This window comes from Sinohyriopsis cumingii, chromosome 2 (assembly GCF_028554795.1).
Source record: "Sinohyriopsis cumingii isolate HCF-2022 chromosome 2, ASM2855479v2, whole genome shotgun sequence".
Lineage (NCBI taxonomy): Eukaryota > Metazoa > Mollusca > Bivalvia > Unionida > Unionidae > Sinohyriopsis > Sinohyriopsis cumingii.
The window spans coordinates 152,022,442-152,047,040 of NC_142962.1; the positions used below are offsets into that span (position 1 = coordinate 152,022,442).

Below are 24,599 nucleotides of genomic sequence, written 5' to 3' on the forward strand. Positions count from 1 at the left end.
ACACATAATCTTTGGTTTTGCCCACTTACATTAGGAAAAGTTTATCCATTCAGTAGAGCAATCATGCTCCTTCAGGGTGATATGGGTAGACATTCAGTAGGGCAATCATGCAACTTCAAGGTGATATGGGTAGACATTCAGTAGGGTGGTTATGCTCCTACAGGGTGATATGGGTAAAAATTCAGTAGGGCAATCATGCTCCTACAGGGTGATATGGGTAGACATTCAGTAGGGCAATCATGCTCCTTCAGGGTGAGATGGGTAGACATTCAGTAGGACAATCATGCTTCTACGGGGTGATAAGGGTAGACATTCAATAGGGCAAGCATGCTCCTACAGGGTGATATGGGTAGACATTCAATAGGGCAGTCATGCTCCTACAGGTGATATGGGTAGACATTCAGTAGGGCAATCATGCTCCTACAGGGTGATATGGGTAGACATTCAGTAGGGCAATCATGCTTCTACGGGGTGATAAGGGTAGACATTCAATAGGGCAAGCATGCTCCTACAGAGTGATATGGGTAGACATTCAGTAGGGTGGTTATGCTCCTATAGGGTGATATGGGTAGAGATTCAATAGGGCAATCATGCTTCTACAGTGTGATATGGGTAGATATTCAGTAGGGTGGTTATGCTCCTACAGGGTGATATGGGTAGAGATTCAATAGGGCAATCATGCTCCTACAGGGTGATCTGGGTAGACATTCAGTAGGGCAGTGATACTTTTTCAGGGTGATATGGGTAGACATTCAGTAGGGCAATCATGATCCTACAGGGTGATATGGGTAGACATTCAGTAGGGCAATCATGCACCTACAGGGTGATATGGATAGACATTTAGTAGGGCAGTCATGCTCCTACTGGGTGATATGGGTAGACATTCAGTAGGGCAGTCATGCTCCTACTGGGTGATATGGGTAGACATTCAGTTGGGCAATCATGCTTCTACAGGGTGATATGGGTAGACATTTAGTAGGGCAGTCATGCTCCTACAGGGTGATATGGGTAGACATTCAATAGGGCAATCATGCACCTACAGGGTGATATGGATAGACATTTAGTAGGGCAATCATGCTTCTAGAGGGTGATATGGGTAGACATTCAGTAGGGCAATCATGCTCCTACAGGGTGATATGGGTAGACATTCAATAGGGCAATCATGCACCTACAGGGTGATATGGATAGACATTTAGTAGGGCAATCATGCTTCTAGAGGGTGATATGGGTAGACATTCAGTTGGGCAATCATGCTTCTACAGGGTGATATGGGTAGACATTTAGTAGGGCAGTCATGCTCCTACAGGGTGATATGGGTAGACATTCAATAGGGCAATCATGCACCTACAGGGTGATATGGGTAGACATTCAGTAGGGCAATCATGCTTCTAGAGGGTGATATGGGTAGACATTCAGTAGGGCAATCATGCTCCTACAGGGTGATATGGGTAGACATTCAATAGGACAATCATGCACCTACAGGGTGATATGGATAGACATTTAGTAGGGCAGTCATGCTCCTACTGGGTGATATGGGTAGACATTCAGTAGGGCAGTCATGCTCCTACTGGGTGATATGGGTAGACATTCAGTTGGGCAATCATGCTTCTACAGGGTGATATGGGTAGACATTTAGTAGGGCAGTCATGCTCCTACTGGGTGATATGGGTAGACATTCAGTAGGGCAGTCATGCTCCTACTGGGTGATATGGGTAGACATTCAGTTGGGCAATCATGCTTCTACAGGGTGATATGGGTAGACATTCAATAGGGCAATCATGCACCTACAGGGTGATATGGATAGACATTCAATAGGGCAATCATGCTCTTACAGGGTGATATGTGTAGACATTCAATAGGGCAATCATGCTCCGACAGGGTGATATGGGTAGACATTCAGTAGGGCAGTCATGCTCCGACAGGGTGATATGGATAGACATTCAGTTGGGCAATCATGTTTCTACAGGGTGATATGGGTAGACATTCAGTAGGGCAATCATGTTCCTACAGGGTGATATGGGTAGACCTTTCCTCCTCCTCCTACCTATTCTCTTAAAGTGAACATGATCTGTTAATGTATTAATAGACAGGACATTTCTTTGTAGTAAATTATGTTTATCTGAAAATACTTCCCTGATCACATTACTACTGTAACGGGTATAGCTTGAGCTTAAATTGGCAAAGATTTATGATCTGGGTGGCCTAATAGCTGGAATAGGGAAGTTAATCTGTAAGTGTTACTTCCCTTCATCAATAGGTGGAAAGACATTCATCATTAAGGGAGGCTGGATTCATTGGCAAAAGGAAGTAATTTCCCAATGTTAATGTGATTAGGTATGTATTTACTGAGAAATATAATTTTGTTTAAACTTTTTGTATCAACAGGCACTGATGCTACTCATGCTGAACACATAGAGACCATCAAGTCCAGGATGTATGTTGGTTTACGTCCAGATGGCCGATTTGTACCTGGGCAGTTAGGAATGGGGCTTGTAGAAGGTAGAAAACAGCCTGATCTCTTTAACTCATCTAGCTCAGGCTATCACATCTTGATTTGATTTTGAGTGCTTTACAACTCTTTTAATGAGACAAGATTATGCTGAGCTAGCAAATGCATATTGTTATGTATATTTAATTTACTTTGTTTGTTAGTTAGTTTTTTAAAATTATTTTATTTTATTTCATTACATGCTATTGTAATGTAACATTGTATGTTGGACTTGACCTTGTCTAAAACTGAGTTCACTTCTGCTTGACCCAAAAAATATTTTTTTATTTTATTCATTGTAAACAACTAATACATAGCTAAATTATTCTCTGTATGTATGGGTTTAAAATCAGTATTATTATTAATAGAAGTAAATATGGTACAAGGTCATGCAGTATTTACATCAAAAAAAAACTAGCTCATATTTTCCCATACAAATGCAGTAACCTATAATTATTGTTTTATAAACATTAGGATCATTCTAGAAGGTTATTTTCCATTAGGTAATTATTTGTATTTAGAAAATGCTAATTGTGACCTGAGGTCAAGTACAGAACTATATATAGTGTAACTTAGAGGATTTGATCAGTTGCTTTAAGATCTAGCACCTGGAAACTGTATTATATGTTGTGACCAGTCATTTTGGTCTGCAATCTATTTTCTTCAAATTACTGAATTCAAGTGATTATTTTCTCTGGAATAAAAAAGTGCTCTGATAAAAATTTTGGATAGAGACATTCACTGGAATTTATAGTGTATTCAAACCTGGAGTTATAATTCTCTAATTCAGTAAAAGACTGTTGGCATAACAACACACAAGGAGCTATAAAAGACACATCATCACTATCAGATTTTGGATTTATTCTGGACTTGTAATGAGTTTTATTCAGGACTTTAAATTATTAAGACTTGTGTCTGTAATTCTTGGATTATTTTGGGATTTAATTTGCAATATCTTAAGTTCTTTTTTTCTCATTTTCACTTTGCATTCTAAGGAAATAAATTATTTGTTAAATTTACAAAGCTGGGTATCTTTCACTCTTTTCTGTTACTTATTTTAAGAGCATAGACTCATAACAATATAACATTAATCCAGAAAAAAAAACTGTTTCTAGACTCTAGTGTTCATAGGTTGTTGCTTTTCCCTAACATCTCATTTGATTTTTATGACGTATCTTGAATTTGGAACGGCGTATATAGTGTCACCATTATCTTTTCATCCTGTTATCTTTCAGAGTTTTGCACTTTAAATACATTTTGTGTTTAGGCCAGTTTTTCTTGCTTTTGGCTACAGGGTTATAGAGCTTTTTACCACAGTCTTCCACCTAAAGTAGATGAATGTAATCATGCTTAATTGGTTGGTTAATTTTTGTGATTAAACTGGTTTAGCAGGGAATTTTTTTAAATGCATAAAATTAAGATGGGGGTCACATTACTGGGACATTTTATCACTTAATGCGAAAAAGACAGTGAAACCCAGCTAAAGGACAATAATCAGGGTCCACAAAGTGCCATTGTGTTGTGTAACATGCTGTACAGTATCCAGACAAATCAAGAAAATATTGCCTGTATATCCTTCTATCTAAAAAGGAGTATTATAGGTAGGGTGTGCAAAACTGTGGCTTTATTGATACAGTCATCAACCTAAATTGATGCTTATTAAACATGAAAAACTTAAAACAATGATTACATATTTAATATTCCTTTAGCAGAGAACCAGACATTGGTACGTATACATTTCAAAGAAAAAAGGAAATTGGATAGGGTATGTGTACTCACCAAATGATCTCATTGTATCTATAATAATATTTCCATTAGAAATGCTCAAAGAAGCCTAATTTGTAGAGTTTCTGTGCTAGATTCATATTTAATCCAAATACTTGAATTTTACTAATGCACAAAACTATCATTTGAACACTCTATTTTTGGAACACTTGTATATTCTGGATGTTTCCAGAGGGAATGACCATAAAATGCATAAATCAGACATTGGGAGTTTCTAATAAGAAACTTGTATTTAGGTTTGATGAAGACTTTGTCTAAAATTGTACATGGGTATCGCCCTTTTAATGTACTTAAGGTGAACTATTCATTAGGTATAAAACTGCCTCAACCAAGTTTCATTCTTATGGGTAAAGTGTGATCTCCCCCCTCAAAATAAATGGTTGAGTCATTCTCCAAAAGATGGGAAATAAAAACAAAAGTTCTGTATTCATTAAAATGTTGATAATAATGACTTTGTGCAGACCAAGAACAGGGAGTAGTTTGATTATTACAGCAAAACTCTACAAATTAAAATGGTTCTGTTCCAGTTGGTACTACCTGTAACCTACTATTACAATGTCAAGTGTCCTGTGTGTATCTAAGAGCTTTTAGGCTGATGTCTTTATGTCAAGTCTCCTGTATGTATCTGAGGGCTTTTAAGCTGATGTCTTTATGTCAAGTGTCCTGTGTGTAACTGAGGGCTTTTAAGCTGATGTCTTTATGCCAAGTGTCCCGTGTGTATCCGAGGGCTTTTAAGCTGATGTTTTTATGTCAAGTGTCCAATGTGTATCTGAGAGCTTTTAAGCTGATGTCTTTATTGTCAAGTGTCCCGTGTGTATCTGAGGGCTTTTAAGCTGATGTCTTTATGTCAAGTGTCCTGTGTGTATCTGAGGGCTTTTAAGCTGATGTCTTTATGTCAAGTGTCCTGTTTGTATCTGAGGGCTTTTAAGCTGATGTCTTTATGTCAAGTGACCTGTGTGTATCTGAGGGCTTTTAAGCTGATGTCTTTATGTCAAGTGACCTGTGTGTATCTGAGGGCTTTTGAACTGATGTCTTTATGTCAAGTGTCCTGTGTGTATCTGTGGGCTTTTAAATTGATGTCTTTATGTAAAGTGTCCTGTGTGTATCTGAGGGCTTTTAAGCTGATGTCTTTATTTCAAGTGTCCTGTATGTATCTGGGGGCTTTTAAGCTGATGGCGACATTTCTGACTCCACAATGTGATATATATGAATTTGTGTTATAACAAGGCATGTTATAATGAATGTTGCTCACATAATGGATATGTGCTTGTTATCCATGTTCTGCTTGCCATCAGCAAATGATCATCGTGTTTTTAGTTTTGTGTTCAGGGCTGCTCCATTAAAACATACATGGGACCCAGGGAAGGCACTTTTAAACATTGCTACTCGCCCATAGATGCAATTTAGATTTTCTTATCATTTTAATATGAACTCTGTGAAATCTACATACCCTGGCAAATATTTTTTAAAACTGCCTTCCCTGTATGTTTAAATGGAACAGCCATCAGTTGATACTAAACAAGGGGGAGTCATTTGATACTTTGTCACTGGACTGTTGTAAAAATAATTGAATTCTGCACTCCAGAGGAAGAGTTTATTTTGTCAAGTTGCAAGAGATATTTGTATCTAATTCAAGTAACTGTTCGTTTCTTTGTTCATTCCATGGTATTTGGTTGGACTGATAATAGGTTGGCAGGTATGCCATCCTTCAAGGCCCTTGGGAGAACACTTGACTTAAAATTCTTGTACAATGTACTTAATAACGATAACGATGATGATGACCTTGATGATGACCTTGATGAAGCATATGGTCATTATTTCAGGTTATGACAATATGGGGTATGAGATGTCCAAACCCAATCTGAGAGCTGAGCTTGAGGCAGATTTAAAACTGTAAGTAAATATATTGTACATGAAAACTGAATATTTATACAAATTTACTCAGATAAATAAATTGTCACTGAAGCTTTGATGAATTCAGATATATCCCAACAATTTTGATTTTGATGAAATCGTTTTTGTTTTCCCTGAATCTGGTTGAGGCAAAATAGTATTACACTTGCCTAACTGTACATCTGTATGTCTATCTGTCTAATTAGGTTATATGCTTAGGCCAGTTTTCAGTTACTGGCCAGACATCTACATTCTGTAAACACACTTCTAGTTTAATTCCTATTATGTCATTACAATGAAGTTGTTCACATTTAAATTTTCCAGTTCTCTTGAAATTTTACAATGGCTAAGTAGAACTTTAATGTGAATTGTCTTATTACAAAATAATTGATACCAAATAACGAGATTGTATCTTTGTTGAGATGAAGTTTGAGAATTGTGGAATTATTCACTCATAAAAGTTACATGTGTGTTAGAAATTGAAAACAATATTTAGTTTAGACTGGTTGTAATTTATAGCATCTAATTTGGATGTAAATCAGGCTGTTTTCCATTTCTTGTTTTTGTTTTGCCAATATCAGCGTGTCACTCTGAGTATGTCACATAGGAAATAAAGGCACATTTAACAGATTTTTGCTTCATTTCATTAACATTGAACCATGTCTTTTACAGGATTTGTGAGGGGAAGAAAAATAAAGATGGTAAGGATTTCCTAACATGTTCCTGAAAAGAAAATTTATATCTCAGCTCTCCATGTAGGAAGGCTGAAAAATGTGATGCTGTAGAAAGAATGAGAGCAGTATTAATTTCACTGAACATAATGTAGATTTAGAAGAATAGTTTTCATTTCAGTAAACTTAGTGGTATTTATGTCATTGTATCCAAGTATATTGCTGAAAATTTTAAGCAATTTTATGATCTTACTAAAGTTTCCGATCCACTAGTTCATCATGTCAGTTTTATAGGTCAAGGGAGTAAAATAAAATTTAGTCATCAGACAACCCTTGAATATTTTCGACTGATGGTAGTACCATATATATACTCACTTATAGGTCAAGTCAAACTGCAAACAACAAAGATCCTGATCTATTGTAGCATAATGAACCTGAAGATCAGGGTCTAAGCTGTTTGTTCTACTGATCACTTCTAACAAATTCAAATACAGTGTTTGCAGTAATCATGTTATGTTTTAGTGCTTCCTGTTGGAGTCAGTTTCATATGATTTACATCACTTGTGGTGGGAAGACATGTCTCAGATATGTATGATATTAGTATGACTGTTTTTAATCTAAATCAGTGTGCCTATACTTTATGATAGTGATTGATATTAACATCTCTACTGCATCGTGTACAGAGCTCTTCCTAAATAATTATAATAGAACTTATAAATACACAGATTCTTAGATTGGAGTGTTCTTGGAAGTGGGCAAGAGAAGTCATTTGAATGATGCAGATTAATGTAAATCTTTACATGTTTTTAATCGTCTTGAGTCATGCAGATTATTGTAAATGTCTTTATGTTAAGATGTCTTGAGTCATGCAGATTATTGTAAATGTCTTTATGTTAAAAGTCATTTGAGTGATGCAGATTGCCTTAAATGTTTTAATCAGTGGTTCCCAGTCTCAGGTTGTGACCCAGATCAGGGTCATTGGGGGTCCTAAGTATGGTTTTTGAAGTGTCATCAGAAGATTATTTAATAATATCATAAGCCTGATGATGTCATGTTGGCCAGTTTAGGGTTGAAGCATAAAAAGGTTGGAAATGACTAGTCTATATGTTAGGAAGTCATTTGAGTAATTCGGATTACTGTAAATCTCAACCTATTAGGAAGTCATCTGAGTGAATCAGATTACTGTAAATCTACATGTTAAGAAGTCATTTGATTGGTGCAGATTAATGTAAATGTGTACATGTTAGGAAAGTCATTTGAGTGATGATGGAGAGATGTTTCAGCACAAATTGTAGTCATTACCTCACAGTGTTTATTAACAACAAAATCTACTCACGGTCAGCATTTAATGGTGTCTATAAAATGGTAGCTATTAATATCTAAACCAGATTGAACTGTCTTCATCACAATATTAACATCTTTAGATTATTGCTGTGGTATTACTCTGTATGAAATACTGTAAATCAGATAGTTTAGATTTATTAGTGATTGCGGTGGTATTACTCTGTATGATATACTGTGTTATTGCTCTGTATGAAATACTGTAAATCAGATAGTTAAGATTATTAGTAATTGCTGTGGTATTACTCTGTATGAAATACTGTGTTATTACTCTGTATGAAATACTGTAAATCAGACAGTTAAGATTATTAGTGATTGCGGTGGTATTACTCTGTATGATATACTGTGTTTTTACTCTGTATGAAATACTGTAAATCAGATAGTTAAGATTATTAGTGATTGCGGTGGTATTACTCTGTATGAAATACTGTAAATCAGATAGTTTAGATTTATTAGTGATTGCGGTGGTATTACTCTGTATGATATACTGTGTTATTACTCTGTATGAAATACTTTAAATCAGATAGTTAAGATTATTAGTGATTGCTGTGGTATTACTCTGTATGAAATACTGTGGTATTACTCTGTATGAAATACTGTAAATCAGACAGTTAAGTTTATTCTTTACAGCATTTGAGAGATTGCTTTCAACATTACTTGTGGTTACTGTACATGATTTTTTTATTCTTTACAGTATTTGAGTGATTGCTATTTGTGTTACTGAGGTTTTTACTCTTTGAAATTATTTAAATTAGAATATCTTGGTATCATTCTCTTTCTACAAACCAAGTACTTTTACCATATTTACAAGTTACTGAATGACTAATACTGTATTTCATTGTAGTTTTTGTCATATTTGGTTTATCGAAAATTCAGTTTCTTTGCAAAATTTATGAGAATTTTATGGTGGTAAACATTTTGTCATTTAATCCTTTCATTTTTTTAAAACCTCAGCTGTGTTGACAGCCCATGTTCAGAAGTATAAGGAGGTCTTTATTGAAGCTTGCAAACAGGTAAATACACAGCTTAATCCACACTTGCAATTTAATCTGTGTGAATAAATTTTGGCAGTGAACTCATATTTATCTATATATTTGGGAAAATGTTGTCCTGAAGACCATGTCAATTCTTATTTAACATTTGAAGTCATATTGACAACAATCTTTTGCATACCAGGGTTAGCAATGTGGAATGAATTGCCCACTGATCTTAGACACAAAGACACATTCAGGAGTGCTCTTAAGACTCACTTATTTCAACTACAAGAACAAACTTAAAGACCTTATAATGTTCCCTACCTTAAATATTTACAGCATGTTTTTGTTTTCTAATTTCATGGTGTTTGTTTTCTGTAATAATATCATTATATGTGTGTATTTTATGTTATAGATGTTATCTAATGCTGCAACATGCTTAGAGCTTCTAAAGATTAGGTGCTATACAAAGTCCTTGTTACTATTATTATTATTATTATTATATTATTATTATTATTTGAGAATTCAAATCTTTTGTCAGAGTATTTTACCACCCACCCCACCCCCTGGATTATGCAGATGTGCCAACCATTATGCTTTTTTTTCACCAAATGACATTTTTGGCTAGACTATATGGGTTACACCTTTTTGCTACATTAAAATATAAATTAAGAATAAAGCAATAAAAGTTGTTTTTGTCATTTTTATTATCTCTTTAATTCCAGTCATAAATTTGAGAATATACTTTCTTTATTTGCTATTTATAGCAGCTGTATATAACCCATTTCCAATAAAAACGTGGGTTTCTTCAAATATGAACTTTGCCTAACAGATTCATTTTATTTATAAGCTAGCTAGTTAGTGAACCAGTCAATATTTTCAAAGAAAATGGCACCAGATGTTAAGTGAAACGCTTTATGGTGCGAGTTGTGGATGTTATATGATGGAAAGTGTTAGAGCAGATGGATCTTTTCAAACTTCAAAACATCTCAGATCAGAAAAAGTTACAGATCAACACTGCTTTACAAACTTTAAAAGAAGAATATGAGAGTAATATAATACAGCACTCTGAGCACCTGACCATGATCATTTCAGAATTCCATTCAGCGAAGTAGCACATGTAGACTAGTTGTAGTGAGTGCTAAACATAATAATTTTTCAGTATATTTTCTGTTGGTATTCTGATTCTAATCCATATGAATTTTGCCCTTTGTGACAAGAATTTTGATCAGCTGCAGAACCAAGTTAGTAGTAAAAATTTGTCTTTTTCATACATGCTGTAATTCTGGCATGTAATGTATAGATTACACTTTTTAAGCTGAAATTATGCTTTTTTGCCACATTTAATAGCAATTAATTTGCTTTCATCAACAGTACCATCTTTTAATATTGTCACTTTTTTGAGCTTTTGATTTCGTATCACTAAAATGAATGTATGATAACCATTCTGAGAACCAGCTGAAATTATCATTATGCACAAATTGTCTTATGCAGGTACATTTTTATTGATAAAATTGATGTATGTTTTCAGTAGCAAAAAGGACATGAATAACAAAATCTCAGGAGTTATGTACTTCCATTTGTCATATGTAAGATAGTATCACTTCAACTAACCAATCCATTAGAGTTGTCACTACTTTAATTTGCTATATACAGGACAAATTAATATTGACGTGTCAAAAGAATTCTCTTATTCTTCTTCTAGGCTTTAAAGATTGACCAGGCTGTTGCCCAATACATAGGAGAGGATCCTGTTACCCCATCGGAAAACACAGCAGGTCTGTACAGCTTTGTATTTTATGCATCCATGAGCTAGTTTATTCCTTTGATATAACAGTGCATGTTGCATTAACCTGGAACTTATTTGATAAGTGGCGTTCACTTTTTGGATGAAATTTAAATGTAATCAGCATTTATAACATTGAAGCCCACTTTCTCTAGGAAGATTAATACTAAGATGGGGAAATCACTAAAGGAAATGGTGTGTGTGTGTGTGATTAGGATTTTTTACGTAGCTTTAACAATTTTTCAGCCATATCACTACGATGTCTGCATTGTGGTAGTTTATAGTGATGTCCAGCACTGGGGCATCATGCTGCAGACATGTAGCATGATGTCCCACCCAGTCACATTATCCTGACATCAGGTCGACCAGTCCTAACACTAACCTCTTAATGCTGAGCACCAAGTGAGGCAGCTATTAGTACCATTTTTGTAAGCCTTTGGCATGACTCGGCCGGGGATCAAACCCACAACCTCCAGATTCCGAGATGGACGCTCTAACCACTAGGCCACTGGAGCGGTAAAGGAAATGGTCTGTGAAGACATAACTTATGAAGGCGTAGCTGGTGTCTATTACATAAGCTGAATAGCTTATTATTATGGATACTTATCAGGAAAGACTGTAAAAACTAAACTTTTATTATTGATATCTTTAGGGAAAAACATGTTCATTCTACAAACGTTGTACATGTCTAGATGTATTTCAGTGTGTTCCCTAGATGATTGAGTGTTTTACATGCCTCAAGGGTATGCAAATGCAAAATTTTTTTGTCTCAAATCTGTACACTTGGACAGCAGTGATGCATGAGAATTCCCACAAATTAGTCAAAAGTCGCACATATAAAAATGCAGTAGCAAAGAATAAAAATTTTTTTATAACTTTTATTCATTAAATAAAAATCTTACTTAAAAAATGTAAGGATACATATTTTAGTAAAATACCATTGAAAAGTAAGCAGATGTGGGTTAAAACAAAATGATGCTTGGAAATCCTGCTAATTATTTATAACAGAAAACATGTATGAGACCATTTCTGTGGTTGATGGCCTTTTTTCTCATTTGCATGAACTTTGGCCCATTTCCAAAAGATGTGATTATAGTATTGCTGTGCATAAAATTACTAATTATTTTCAACTTTCAAGTTAATGGTGGCACAAATCTGTAAAGAGAATAGCAGAGTAAAGAAAATGAAGGACGAGGTCTAGTGTTTCCCAAACAGAGCACAATAAAATTTAAAAACAAAGATGCTGGTTTGGGTAAACTGCCAAAGAAGAAACCAAAACGTGTATGCAAAAAATCAGAAATCTTGGCTGTTACATTGCAAACAGTTATAACACAACACCATGGCAAGAGAATTGATGTGTATAATTTGCAAAGGTTGAAAGAAAAATAAGCTTTTTATGCTGGAAATTAGCTGTTTGAACTTTGCAACATCAATTCTTACATAACATGTCATGTCACCAGATCAGATGCATTTTGGAGCAGAGATATCCTTGATATAACTCCTCCAAACATTCTACCAAACAACCATAAAGAAAAGTTTCCTGACTTGTTCAGGCTGGCTAAACTGATTGTACATATGCCTTAACAGATGGTAGACTGTGACTGGGTTCTCAGCACAGAACACTATTTATACTCCGCCAAGGTACATAATATTAAATACAGAAGCAATCAATTAATTCATCTTGAGGGGGAATCTTTGAAGGATTATGACTCAGTATAACCCTAACAGGGCAGGAAGTAAGAGAGATGGCTACTTAAGAGTTGGGCAAATAATGAATTATGGTGATTTTTCCCCTCCCCCACCCCTTTGTTTGTATTCCTCTTTGTATTTATGACAAGAGGGGAGATACCTCTTCGGATAAAATCTTGGCAGCATCTCTGTAGTTTGATCAGGGAATGTGTGAAACAGAGAAAGTAAAGGTTTGGAGGTCCGGAAAACATGCCTATGACAGTTGTATACAATATAAATTCCTTTTTCAGCAGGGTTTGGAGGTCTGGAAAGCATGCCTATGACAGTTGTATACAATATAAATTCCTTTTTCAGCAGGGTTTGGAGGTCTGGAAAGCATGCCTATGACAGTTGTATACAATATAAATTCCTTTTTCAGCAGCGTTTGGAGGTCTGGAAAGCATGCCTATGACAGTTGTATACAATATAAATTCCTTTTTCAGCAGCGTTTGGAGGTCTGGAAAGCATGCCTATGACAGTTGTATACAATATAAATTCCTTTTTCAGCAGGGTTTGGAGGTCTGGAAAGCATGCCTATGACAGTTGTATACAATATAAATTCCTTTTTCAGCAGGGTTTGGAGGTCTGGAAAGCATGCCTATGACAGTTGTATGCAATATAAATTCCTTTTTCAGCAGGGTTTGGAGGTCTGGAAAGCATGCCTCTGACAGTTATATTCAATATAAATTCCTTTTTCAGCAGGGTTTGGAGGTCTGGAAAACATGCCCATGACAGTAATGAAATGTCCTCAGTGTGGGCAGGATATGCAACTGAAAAGCAAGAAAAATAATAAGGGGTAAGGACAGAAAGCTTCTGTTTGAAAATGTGAGGAGTAATGGGGTCATGCTGGAGTAACAATTTCGGGGAAAATGACTTCTCCTTCTTGTCTAAATAGGGAGATTTGATGGGAAAATATTTACAAGTGAGTTGTAGCTGGAAAATAACTTTTTTTGATTGACAGCTGGTATTTTATTGGCTCTGCAAGTTTGATAGTATTAAGATGTACAGATAGTTTTAATACATTAAAAATAATTAAATATAAAACAAGATAACATGTCAAGCAAATTAAAGGTCTTTTGAAATCTTGCAAGGTTCAGTTTGTATATAATATGAGATCCATTATGCATAGTTGATACAGATATAATGTAAATTTAGTTGTTTTGTTTAGATATTGCATGCCAGACTAGGCTGAGAAATCATAAAAGTGTATGTTTGCATTCTAAGCAGGGGATTTTTTCTTAACCAATCATAAAAAAGTTACATTCGCTTTATTGACTGAGAATTCAAACTGTTTTTATGAGATCATGCTAAAATGATTGTGGCTAGAATATCAATGCTAAAATGATTATGGCTAGAATATCAATGCTAAAATGATTATGGCTAGAATATCAATGCTAAAATGATTATGGCTAGAATATCAATGCTAAAATGATTATGGCTAGAATATCAATGCTAAAATGATTGTGGCTAGAATATCAGTGCTAAAATGATTATGGCTAGAATATCAATGCTAAAATGATTATGGCTAGAATATCAATGCTAAAATGATTATGGCTAGAATATCAATGCTAAAATGATTATGGCTAGAATATCAATGCTAAAATGATTATGGCTAGAATATCAGTGCTAAAATGATTATGGCTAGAATATCAGTGCTAAAATGATTATGGCTAGAATATCAATGCTAAAATGATTGTGGCTAGAATATCAATGCTAAAATGATTATGGCTAGAATATCAATGCTAAAATGATTGTGGCTCGAATATCAGTGCTAAAATGATTATGGCTAGAATATCAATGCTAAAATGATTATGGCTAGAATATCAATGCTAAAATGATTATGGCTAGAATATCAATGCTAAAATGATTGTGGCTAGAATATCAATGCTAAAATGATTATGGCTAGAATATCAATGCTAAAATGATTATGGCTAGAATATCAATGCTAAAATGATTGTGGCTAGAATATCAGTGCTAAAATGATTATGGCTAGAATATCAATGCTAAAATGATTATGGCTAGAATATCAATGCTAAAATGATTATGGCTAGAATATCAGATTCCAGTACTTAAGTTTATTACAGTATTAACTGCGTTTGTTATTTTGACAAGGAAATAATTTATAAGTTGTAATCTCTCTTAAATAATATGGCATTTATTAAAATTTGAATAGAGGAGAAGCACCATTAGTAACAAAACAGTTAAGAAACAAGTGAAGATATTTGAAGTAGCTACCATGAACTATTTATGAAGATTATATACAGAAAACAAGGACATAAATATGATCGATGTAGTAGAACTTAAAATTAAATTAATTTGCTCAGTTTGACATAATTAGCACCAGCCTTTCTTTTCTAGGCACTACATAGGTTGTATTGGATATCCAAATTGTAGAAAAGCTGTGTGGTTACCAGATTCTGTGGTGGAAGCCAAAGTATTAGATGACACTTGCCCACAGGTAAGAGTGGAACTTCAGATTTTGTATAATGTATTAGCCATTTTCACTCTGACTGTAATAATAGAAAGACAAAATATTACTGAATATATTGTTTCCCAAACAGTTTAAGAGATTTGTTGTATTTAGAAAACTTAACCTTAGAAATAGCATTATTGACTAGTGTTTTCCGTAATGAATCTGACATATGAAATTTGTCAGTAAATAAATATTCTGAATTATATCACATAATTCAACATTTTTATTATGAAAGATATAATGGATTAACACCTAAGATTTCAGGATTATATTTTCACAGTTTTTGTGCTATGTCTTTTATGCCTACTATGTGGGGACCTGCTATTCATTTTCTTGGTAAGAGCCTAAGATTTTCTGTCGAACAAGAATTTAATTTTTTAATTTATAATTAACTTTTTTTCTTTCAAATAATATAATGGATATGATAGATTATTTTTTTTTAAAATCAGAGCGAGAATACTTTTTTCAAGGTAGTTGGGGTTGGGATTTCCACCCATAGCCCAGGTCTCCCCCCCCATTAAATGGTCTGTCCCCAACGTGGAATTTATGATGGTATGACATTTGTCTCCAATCAATACATTTGTTCCTTATTATATTTCTCAACACTAACTCGAGTTCTCCAGTATTTCTATATTTGTAAAAAAAAAAAATTGCATTTTGGATAAGTAAGAAGTCGATCAAGTTTGGTGTGAAAAGGTCCAAGGTTAAAATCACAGTGAATTAAATAAGAAAAATAGTATTAGCACAAGAACGTTAGTTCTACATCACAGACCTGGATCAAACTTTATGGATGGCTTGCACTTGGGGTAAGGGAGAAGGCTATCAGTTTTATAGTTAAAAGGTTATTTGGACTGGAAGAAAAAATGGTTACTGCATAATATCTTGAACTCTGTACCTAGATGCCTTTGATTTGGGGGTTAGAAAGTCTGGGGTCATGGTAAACTGATTGAAAATTTTACTATGTTTTATTTCCACAAAACTTTTAGTTCTTTATCAGGTACCTTCACAAAAGTTTGTGAATGGTTTACACTTTGGGTAAGAAAGAAGTCTGTTAATTCTGGGGTCACAAGATCAAAAGTCAAAGTCACTGTGACAGAAAGAAAAAAAAAAGAAAAAGGTTTTTGCATAATAAATTTTGTTCTTGATACATATCGTGAGCAATGTTAGTTTTTTGGGTCTAAAGTTCAGATGTCACATTCATGGAAACAGCTAGTCAGCCATGCTCTACTAGTGCCTGCATGAAGGCTTAAAGGTCACTGTTTCAGTACTCTTATTGCTAGGTAAGTACACCAGCCATAAGGCAGACAGTCTTATTTTACAATGTTGTCTCTTTCTTCATCCATCCATCCATTACCAATTTGATTTGAGGGCAACAACTTCAGGTTTGTTTTTGCCATATAAAGTTACCAAACTCTGTGGATGGCTTGCAATGGGATAAGGAAGAACCATATTTTTTTGTGATCAAAATGTCGAAGATCAGGATCACTGTGACTGAAAGAAGGAAAACTGTTTCTGCACAATAACTCAAGTGTTCCACCATCTACAGTTACCAACCTTTGTTGATAGCTGGTACTTGGGGGAAGGATCAGTTTCAGGGTCAAAAGGTTACTGGTCTGTGACAGAGAAGAAAACTTGTTTTAGAATAATATTTTAAGATTCTTCACTGTCTGCAGTTGCTAAACATTTTTGATGGTTTGCATTTGGGGTAAGGAAGAAGCCTTTCCATATTAGGCAGAAAACATCAAAGGTCAAGTTCACACTGACTAAAGAAGAAAATTGTTTCTACACCAAGAGCTCCAGTTTTCCATTGTCTATGGTTATAAATCTTTGTGGATGGGTTGCACTTGATCATAGGAAAAACCCAATTGATTTTAGAATCAATATATCAAAAGCCAGGTTACTGACTGAAAGAATAAAAATGGTTTCTGCACACTTAAATTAGTTTGACATCACAGACCTGGCCCAAACATTGTAGATGTCATGCACTTAGTGTAAGGAAGAGACCTATTGATTTTGGGGTCAAAGGACAAAAGTCAAGGTCACTGTGACTGAAAAAAGAAAAATGGTTTCTGTGCAGATATTTCAGTTATCTAATATAGAGGACTGTTAAGTATGGGGCAGGCTGTTCACAGTATTCTTGTTTTTTAGTTTTCCTCTGTTTGGTTTCTTTGTTTATGGAATAATTAAGACGTGAGACAAATGGAACCATGGTATACTTTGTAACTTTCTTATAGTGTGGACCAGATGTACACAGAATTGAATTCAAGTTTAAGAGAGGATCAGTACCCCCAACAATATCGTTAGAGTAAGTATATTTTTTCTACAGTGTAGTACAATTTGATCTGTTGGCAATTAATTCTAAATTTTGTGAGTGTTTGTTAAAGTTTAAAGTACCAGTTAAATTGTCATGATAAAATAATTAGCAAATTTTCCTCACTTTATTTGTTTCTAAGTGGAAAATGTTCAGTGATCATTTGGGTTCATTGTAAATGGGTTCCACAGAACTTTTGTTAGATACATTTAACATATTATGTACAGAAATCAAATATTTCTTGTGTAATGGTTTATAACCTTTACATGTAAAAATCTTTGGCTTCAAAAAAATTCACTGCCAGAGCATGTTTAACTTGTTGTTTACATGATACATTATTTTTTATTATATATTTCATTATGAGCAATTGAAATATATCAGTGGGAGAAAAATATTACCACAGTGGCAGTACCACTTTGATGACCACAGTGGCAATATCACTTTTAGAACTACCTCATTTTCCACTTAGGAAGTATTTGGTTTCCATTTAGACCTACTTTATTTTTTCTTCTCAGTTTTTCTCTCCCCCCCCCCCCATCAGGATGATTAGATCTTAAAAAGTGTACAGGCTGTTGATGATCTAGAATAAATAGATTTAATCAGTGAAAAAGCTGATTCATGAAATGCTAAAAAATTGACCCCTAACAACAAAAAGCCGGCTTCAGGTATTCACTGTGTTATAATTAGCTTTCCATATGAATCCTGCAAATCATCAGAGACTGAACTTACATGACCTTTTGCTAGTCGATAATCTGTGTTACAACAAATGGTACACATTTTTATGAAAAACTTGATTACACATTATAATGAAAATGTTTATGTAGCATTTTTAACAGTCATAATCATGTCAGAAAATGATGGAGATATGAGGCATTGATTGGTGTCCATTACAAAGTGAAATTAAGGGACAGTCAAAACTTGGGTGCAGCGTCTATTACTAAATGAGACTCAAAACCTGCCAACAAACACAGTTCGTATCTGAAGGTAGAAATAAAAGAAATTTGCAGCAAAACCCTTACAAGTAAAACTCACAATTATTCAAATCTGTTGTTTGAATGATGTTATGGGTTTGGTTTGGTGATTTACTGCACAGCAACACAAGTTGGTTATTTAGTGCTGACCCAACTGGAGTCAGTTGCCTTGGCTAAGGACACACCATGGTAGCTGACCCAGACTGGTAGCATTTGAAGCTACACCATTTCATTTGTGAGCTCACAATGCTAACCACTGAGTCACTGCAGCTCCTGTTAGGCTCTGAAGTCTGATGGATCATTCTGTCAAGTTGCTATTGTACCCTGCCCCAGCAATGTTCATTGTAATAATCTTTTGGAAGAAAGGGTTATGAAAAATAAAAATCTCTTAATTTTCACAAGAAAATGTTCATGAATGTGACAAAATGCACAATTTAAAGCATTATATAATAAAAATTTGTAAAAATACACTGTCCTAAAATTATTGTAAAATTTTGAAATTTCTTTTATCAAGTTAGTAATGCAGCCATTAAAAGCATTGACACAGAATAGAGAAACATGACAATCAAAGGATATTATACATAGCTGCCAAGTGTCCCATTTTTCCCATATGTGTTCCATATTTTAGGACCTGAATACAGGTCTATGTTTTTCTTGTTAAAAATATTTTAATTAAACAAATTGAATAAAAAAATTCTTAGCAATTTTCTGTTTAGAATGGGAAATGTTCCACTTTGAGAGTAAATGTATTTCATGTTTATAGTGATATAGAGTTCTATAATATGATTTGTTTATTCAGAATTGAGGCTACCATGCCAGTGTTTAACCACGATATTAAACTGAGCAAAGCAGTTGTCACTATCACTGTATTTCATCTTCATAATATTCAACTTCTAGTCATGTTGAAAAGGAAAGCAGAATATTCAGTATTTTCTTTTGCAAAGAATAGAAAACAGAACTGGAAGGACAATTATGCTGTCATGTTTAGATTTGTGAAACCATCTAGTAAAGGATAAAACTTTGTGTTTTGCAAACTGTTTAATTCTGATTTTGCTTTGGGCATGGAGGCGCCAATGGCATAAAAGATCATGAAAAAGCTAATAATCATCAGCTTTTTGCTTCATCATCATCAACACAGCCTGAACTGACAGCGTTTATAAATACCAGAGGGAACCTTGATGTAATTTGATCAGAAGTTCTTTTACTAAATTTCTTTTAGAAATGAACCTTCCCCTTTCAGTTGCTAGTGTTGTTGGCAATTTATTTTGCCCACTTTTTCCAGACAGTAAAATCACAAAGGATTACTTATGTGCTAGAACGAAAAAAGTTAATTTAAAAAAGTGCACAGAATTCAGATCATCAACGAAAGATGGTACATTGGAATCTATAATGATTGAAGAAACAGATTGTGGAAAAGGCTGATATAAACAGTCTTGTTTCTGAGTGTGAGTGTATTGCACTCTTGCACTGTCTGAATGGGCACCCAGATGGAACAGGCTGCCGGTTCAGAAGCAACAAATACGTCTCTGACATTCATTAATTAAGCAAGTTATTGTCTTGTTTTACTGATGGTTGTAGATGTTGTATATAGTTACATATGCATTAAAGTTTTAAGAATACATAATTGTTCCTGAAAATCATTATTTTTATCATAAGCTGTTTGTAGTTTTGTACTCTGGGGTTGGCAGCTATGATAATATAAGACAATCATGACATGTTTCCATTTCATTTGTGAAATATTTCTTTAAATCGACTGCATCCTCTGTATTTTAATCTACTCTAGATTAAGCACTGTGCATCTGATGTGCAATTGCCATTATAGTTATGTCATCGGGTGCAAGCAGCCCTGGCAAAATTACAGATTTTACGCCAGCATTATGGAAACAAATAAGAAAATTGTTCATAAAATTACAAGTTAGGTTCAGTAGTTGCTGGTTTTATAGTGCCATTAAGTTCAAATGCGAAATGTATAGTCTTCTGTTTATTTGGTCTCTTGAAAAGAAGAAATATTTTAAAATTAATATTTTAAAATAATAACCTCTGCCACTAATTTTAAAAAAATTGCCACATGATAACAGTCTTATTAAAAACATCTAAAAGTGAATCGTTACTGAACTAATTAATATTCTGTGACACACAGTGTTGCATTGATACCATTTTTATATATTTCTGTACAACATTTTTGCAATAGCTAATGTGTAATGATGAAATTTCTGGAGGAAATTGTATTTAATATTTGTAGCCTACAGGTATGGTGCAGCAGTTTTCAGCTTGAATTCATTATGAAAAGTTTTTTAAGTACCATATCTTGAAAAACCTTAATAATGAAATGGATCGATGCCAATATCAGGCATATAATGGGGTATTTAATACATAATATTACTACTGAATAATGAAATGGGATTCATGACAATACGAGGCTTATACTGAGGTACTTAATACAAATTAATACTACTAAATAATAAAATGGGATCAATGACAATACCAGGAATGATGTATTTAATACATAATATTACTATTAAATAATGAAATGGGATCCATGACAATACCAGGAATATACTGATGTATTTAATACATAATATTACTATTGAATAATGAAATGGGATCCATGACATTACCAAGAATATACTGATGTATTTAATACATAATATTTCTATTGAATAATGAAATGGGATCCATGACATTACCAAGAATATACTGATGTATTTAATACATAATATTACTACAAAATAATGAAATGGGATCCATGACAAGACCAGGAATATATTGATGTATTTAATACATAATATTACTACTAAATAATGAAATGGGATCCATGACCAAATCTGCCTTATACTGAGGTGCCTAATAGTGAGGGGGTAATATCTGTGTTAAAGCAGTGCCTAATAGTGAGGGGGTAATATCTGTGTTAAAGCAGTGCCTAATAGTGAGGGAGTAATATCTGTGTTAAAACATTGCCTAATAGTGAGGGAGTAATATCTGTGTTAAAGCAGTGCCTAATAGTGAGGGGGTAATATCTGTGTTAAAGCAGTGCCTAATAGTGAGAGGGTAATATCTGTGTTAAAGCAGTGCCTAATAGTGAGGGAGTGATATCTGTTGTACAGCAGTGCCTAATAGTGAGGGGGTAATATCTGTGTTAAAGCAGTGCCTAATAGTGAGGGGGTAATATCTGTGTTAAAGCAGTGCCTTATTTTAGAAAGGAGATTCTAATTGTAGTATTGTGTAACTGCTACAGGTACATTGGCTGTGTTGGTGGGTGTGACAAAGAACTAGAGGAAGCTCTTGGTATTGACAGTCTAGCACGAAGACCCTCACTTAATGGTAAGTTATTTAAGACCAGTCTTCAGTTTATCAATTCTAAGCTTTCATATTATTTTCGGTGATTTTTATTATCTTGTGCATCACCCCAAGAAAAGATTTGAAATAAATGTAATTAAATTCCAATGTGAATATTTGTTACTTTTGCATGTAGGTGATGTTGGATTCACAAAATGGCTAGAATGCTTTCTTTTAAATGAGTTCAGGGTTAAAAGGGCAGTGGTTAAGGTCATGGATTGAAACAAGATTTAGTTCTATATCACTGACCTGGACCAAACTCTGTGGATGTCTTGCACTTGGGATAAGGAAGACTCCTATTGATTAAAAGGTCATAGGTCTGGTCAAAAAGATTAAATAAAAAAGGCAAAAAAAGTAAAAATGGTTTCTGCACAGAAGTTTCAATTATTGACCATATACCTTCACCAAAGTTTGTAGATCGCTTCAGGTAAGAAGAAGCCTATTGATTTTGGAACCAATAGATGAAAGGTCAAGGCCACTGACTGAAAGATGACAATGGTCTTTTTCATAATAAGTTTTGTTTTAGACCCTGTAAATTGATCAAAGTTTGTGATGGGTTTGCACTTAATATAATGGAAGATTTGATTTTTGGGTCATACAATCATTTCTCAGAGTCATTGTTGTTCAAAGAAAAAGGAGTTCTGCAGAATAATGTTTGTGCTGATGAGAGTAAATTCATTTTAAAAAATTCTTTGGATAGCTTGCACATTGGGGTAATACAGCAGTTTTTTAGATTTGGGGGTTTGAAGGGTCGAAGATGAACATCATGGTAAGTCTAATAAGAAAACAATGATTTTTACACATAAAGTTTAGTTCAAGATTATGTACTTTTGCCAAAGGTTAAAGTCACTGAGTCTCAGTGACTTTAACCTTTGGCAAAAGTACATAATTCTGCAGAAAACATTATTCTGCAGAACTTTGGTCACTAATCCCCAGAGTCAATCATACTCTACTGCTGTCAACATAGAGGACTATTTAAGACTGGATGGGTGTATAAAGTGCAGTTCATTGTTTCATTATTGTTAGTAAGTGTGTGAAAGTCCATGTATTTGGAATGAAACTAGACTCTGGAAAGACTTTTTAGTGTAGTAACTTTACTGTTTATTTTTAGTAAGCACTGTATTCATACTTCTACCCTTATCTTTTATTTCTTAACTTAATTAAGCTCATAACATTTATCAAGCACATTTTATTTAGCAATTTCACAACAGAGTATACTTCCTTATAGAATGAGTCCAACTGCAAACTGCACTGACCCAGATCTGCAGCAGCATAATGTGCCAGCAGATCTGGGTCTGTGCATTTTGTTAGGAGTAATTGGTATAACAAACAACTTAGACCCACATCTGCAGGCTCACTATGCTAAAGCAGGTCAGGATCCTTGTTTTCAGTTTGACTTGACTTATAGGCAAGTATATATGGTAATTACAGGTATCTTAGATATATTTTGATACACAAAACTCAAATCCTCTTGCTTTTTTTAGGTAGTTTGGAACCAGACAGTGGTTTTATAAGTGGAGGGAATACCAGTAGAATGAGTCAGACAGGTGGCTCCACTCGCTCATACAGCACAAATGTTGCCAATGTGGCTCCTATTTTTAGTGAAAGAGGACACAATTCTGAAAACCTGACTAGAGGAAACAATTCCCAGAACCTATCAAGGGGAAATAATTCCCAGAACTTTTTAAGGGGAAATAACCATGAAAATAGAAAAGTAGTGTCAAATTTTCAAGGAAATAATAATAGGACTCAACATTCAAGTGCAATGGGTGTTTCGTTATCTCACAGTCATAACAGGACTCCACAGTCAAGTGCACTGGGCAGTTCATTATCTCTTAGTCAGTCTTCATACAACACAAACATGCATGGAAGTCCATCTATAAGGCCAGGCAATTCTAGAACACCTCTTTCTAGTGTTGGAAATACAAGGAATAATTTACCAGCATCTGGAAATGACAATGGCAGCAATGAGACAGTGTGTAATTGTGGGAATGCTGCTTTACTCTTGACTGTCAAGAAGGAAGGACCTAATAAAGGTAAGTGTATCCAAAGTAAGCGGTGCCAAAGTTTTTATTTTTTGTTGATCTCATCATTGGTACTTGAATTTGAGACTTTCAAGAAGGGTTATATGAGACTTTAAATTTGTCATCTGATGAAATCCATGAAAACTGGTACCTGCAAGAAGAGTGAATATGAGGACCCTTAAAGGACGTTATTATTCCATCCACTTTGCCTCAAGGTGTCATTATTTGTGTTTGTTGATAGATGCAAAAATAACAACAGTTTAATTACCAATTTATGCAAACCATGTTATCTTTATGATAAATCCAAGCCCTGTTTGCTCACTTTGTTCCTAGGTAGAACCGCTCTTGGGTCTTGACATGGTTCAGTTCATCCAGATTTGAGGCCCTGCCTTTGACCTTGATAAAGCTGGTCTCTTATAAGACTTGCTTCCTTCTGCACTAGCTTTACCATGCAGGGTGGGTGAACTGTATGTGCTGTCAGTGAATATGAACTACATGCGGTTCCATTCAGATGGGGGGCCCTGAGTGGCTGAGTGGTCTAAAGTACTCTCCATCACAGATCACTGCCATCTCACCTCTGTCTGCGTGGGTTTGAGTCTCGGGCTCAGCAAATGTGGATATGTGAGAAAGCTTGCCGGTAGCTTCTCGTGGGTCGGTGGTTCTTTCCGGGGTTTTCCCTGGGTTCTTCCTCCACCATTAATACTGGCTGCCATGTATAGCCTATCTTGTGCTGAAAATGGCATTAAACCCTATAACAACAACAACAACAACCATTCAGATGGCTTAGTCATACTGATGACAACATGGTTTTATCTCCA

The 24,599-nt window shown here is 34.7% G+C and overlaps 1 protein-coding gene across 2 annotated transcripts in view; it reads left to right on the plus strand.

The window, feature by feature from the left end:
* Positions 1-24,599, plus strand: part of LOC149806096 (DNA topoisomerase 3-alpha-like) — a 103,601-nt gene that overhangs the window by 63,209 nt on the left and 15,793 nt on the right. For both annotated transcript variants that reach the window (XM_089950974.1, XM_089950975.1), the window contains 10 exons: positions 2,386-2,499; positions 6,097-6,166; positions 6,839-6,867; positions 9,133-9,191; positions 10,858-10,930; positions 13,366-13,462; positions 15,025-15,124; positions 17,374-17,444; positions 21,657-21,742; positions 23,242-23,793. In XM_089950974.1, coding sequence (XP_089807100.1) covers positions 2,386-2,499; positions 6,097-6,166; positions 6,839-6,867; positions 9,133-9,191; positions 10,858-10,930; positions 13,366-13,462; positions 15,025-15,124; positions 17,374-17,444; positions 21,657-21,742; positions 23,242-23,793 — 1,251 coding nt within the window. The remainder of the gene's footprint in view (positions 1-2,385; positions 2,500-6,096; positions 6,167-6,838; positions 6,868-9,132; positions 9,192-10,857; positions 10,931-13,365; positions 13,463-15,024; positions 15,125-17,373; positions 17,445-21,656; positions 21,743-23,241; positions 23,794-24,599) is intronic.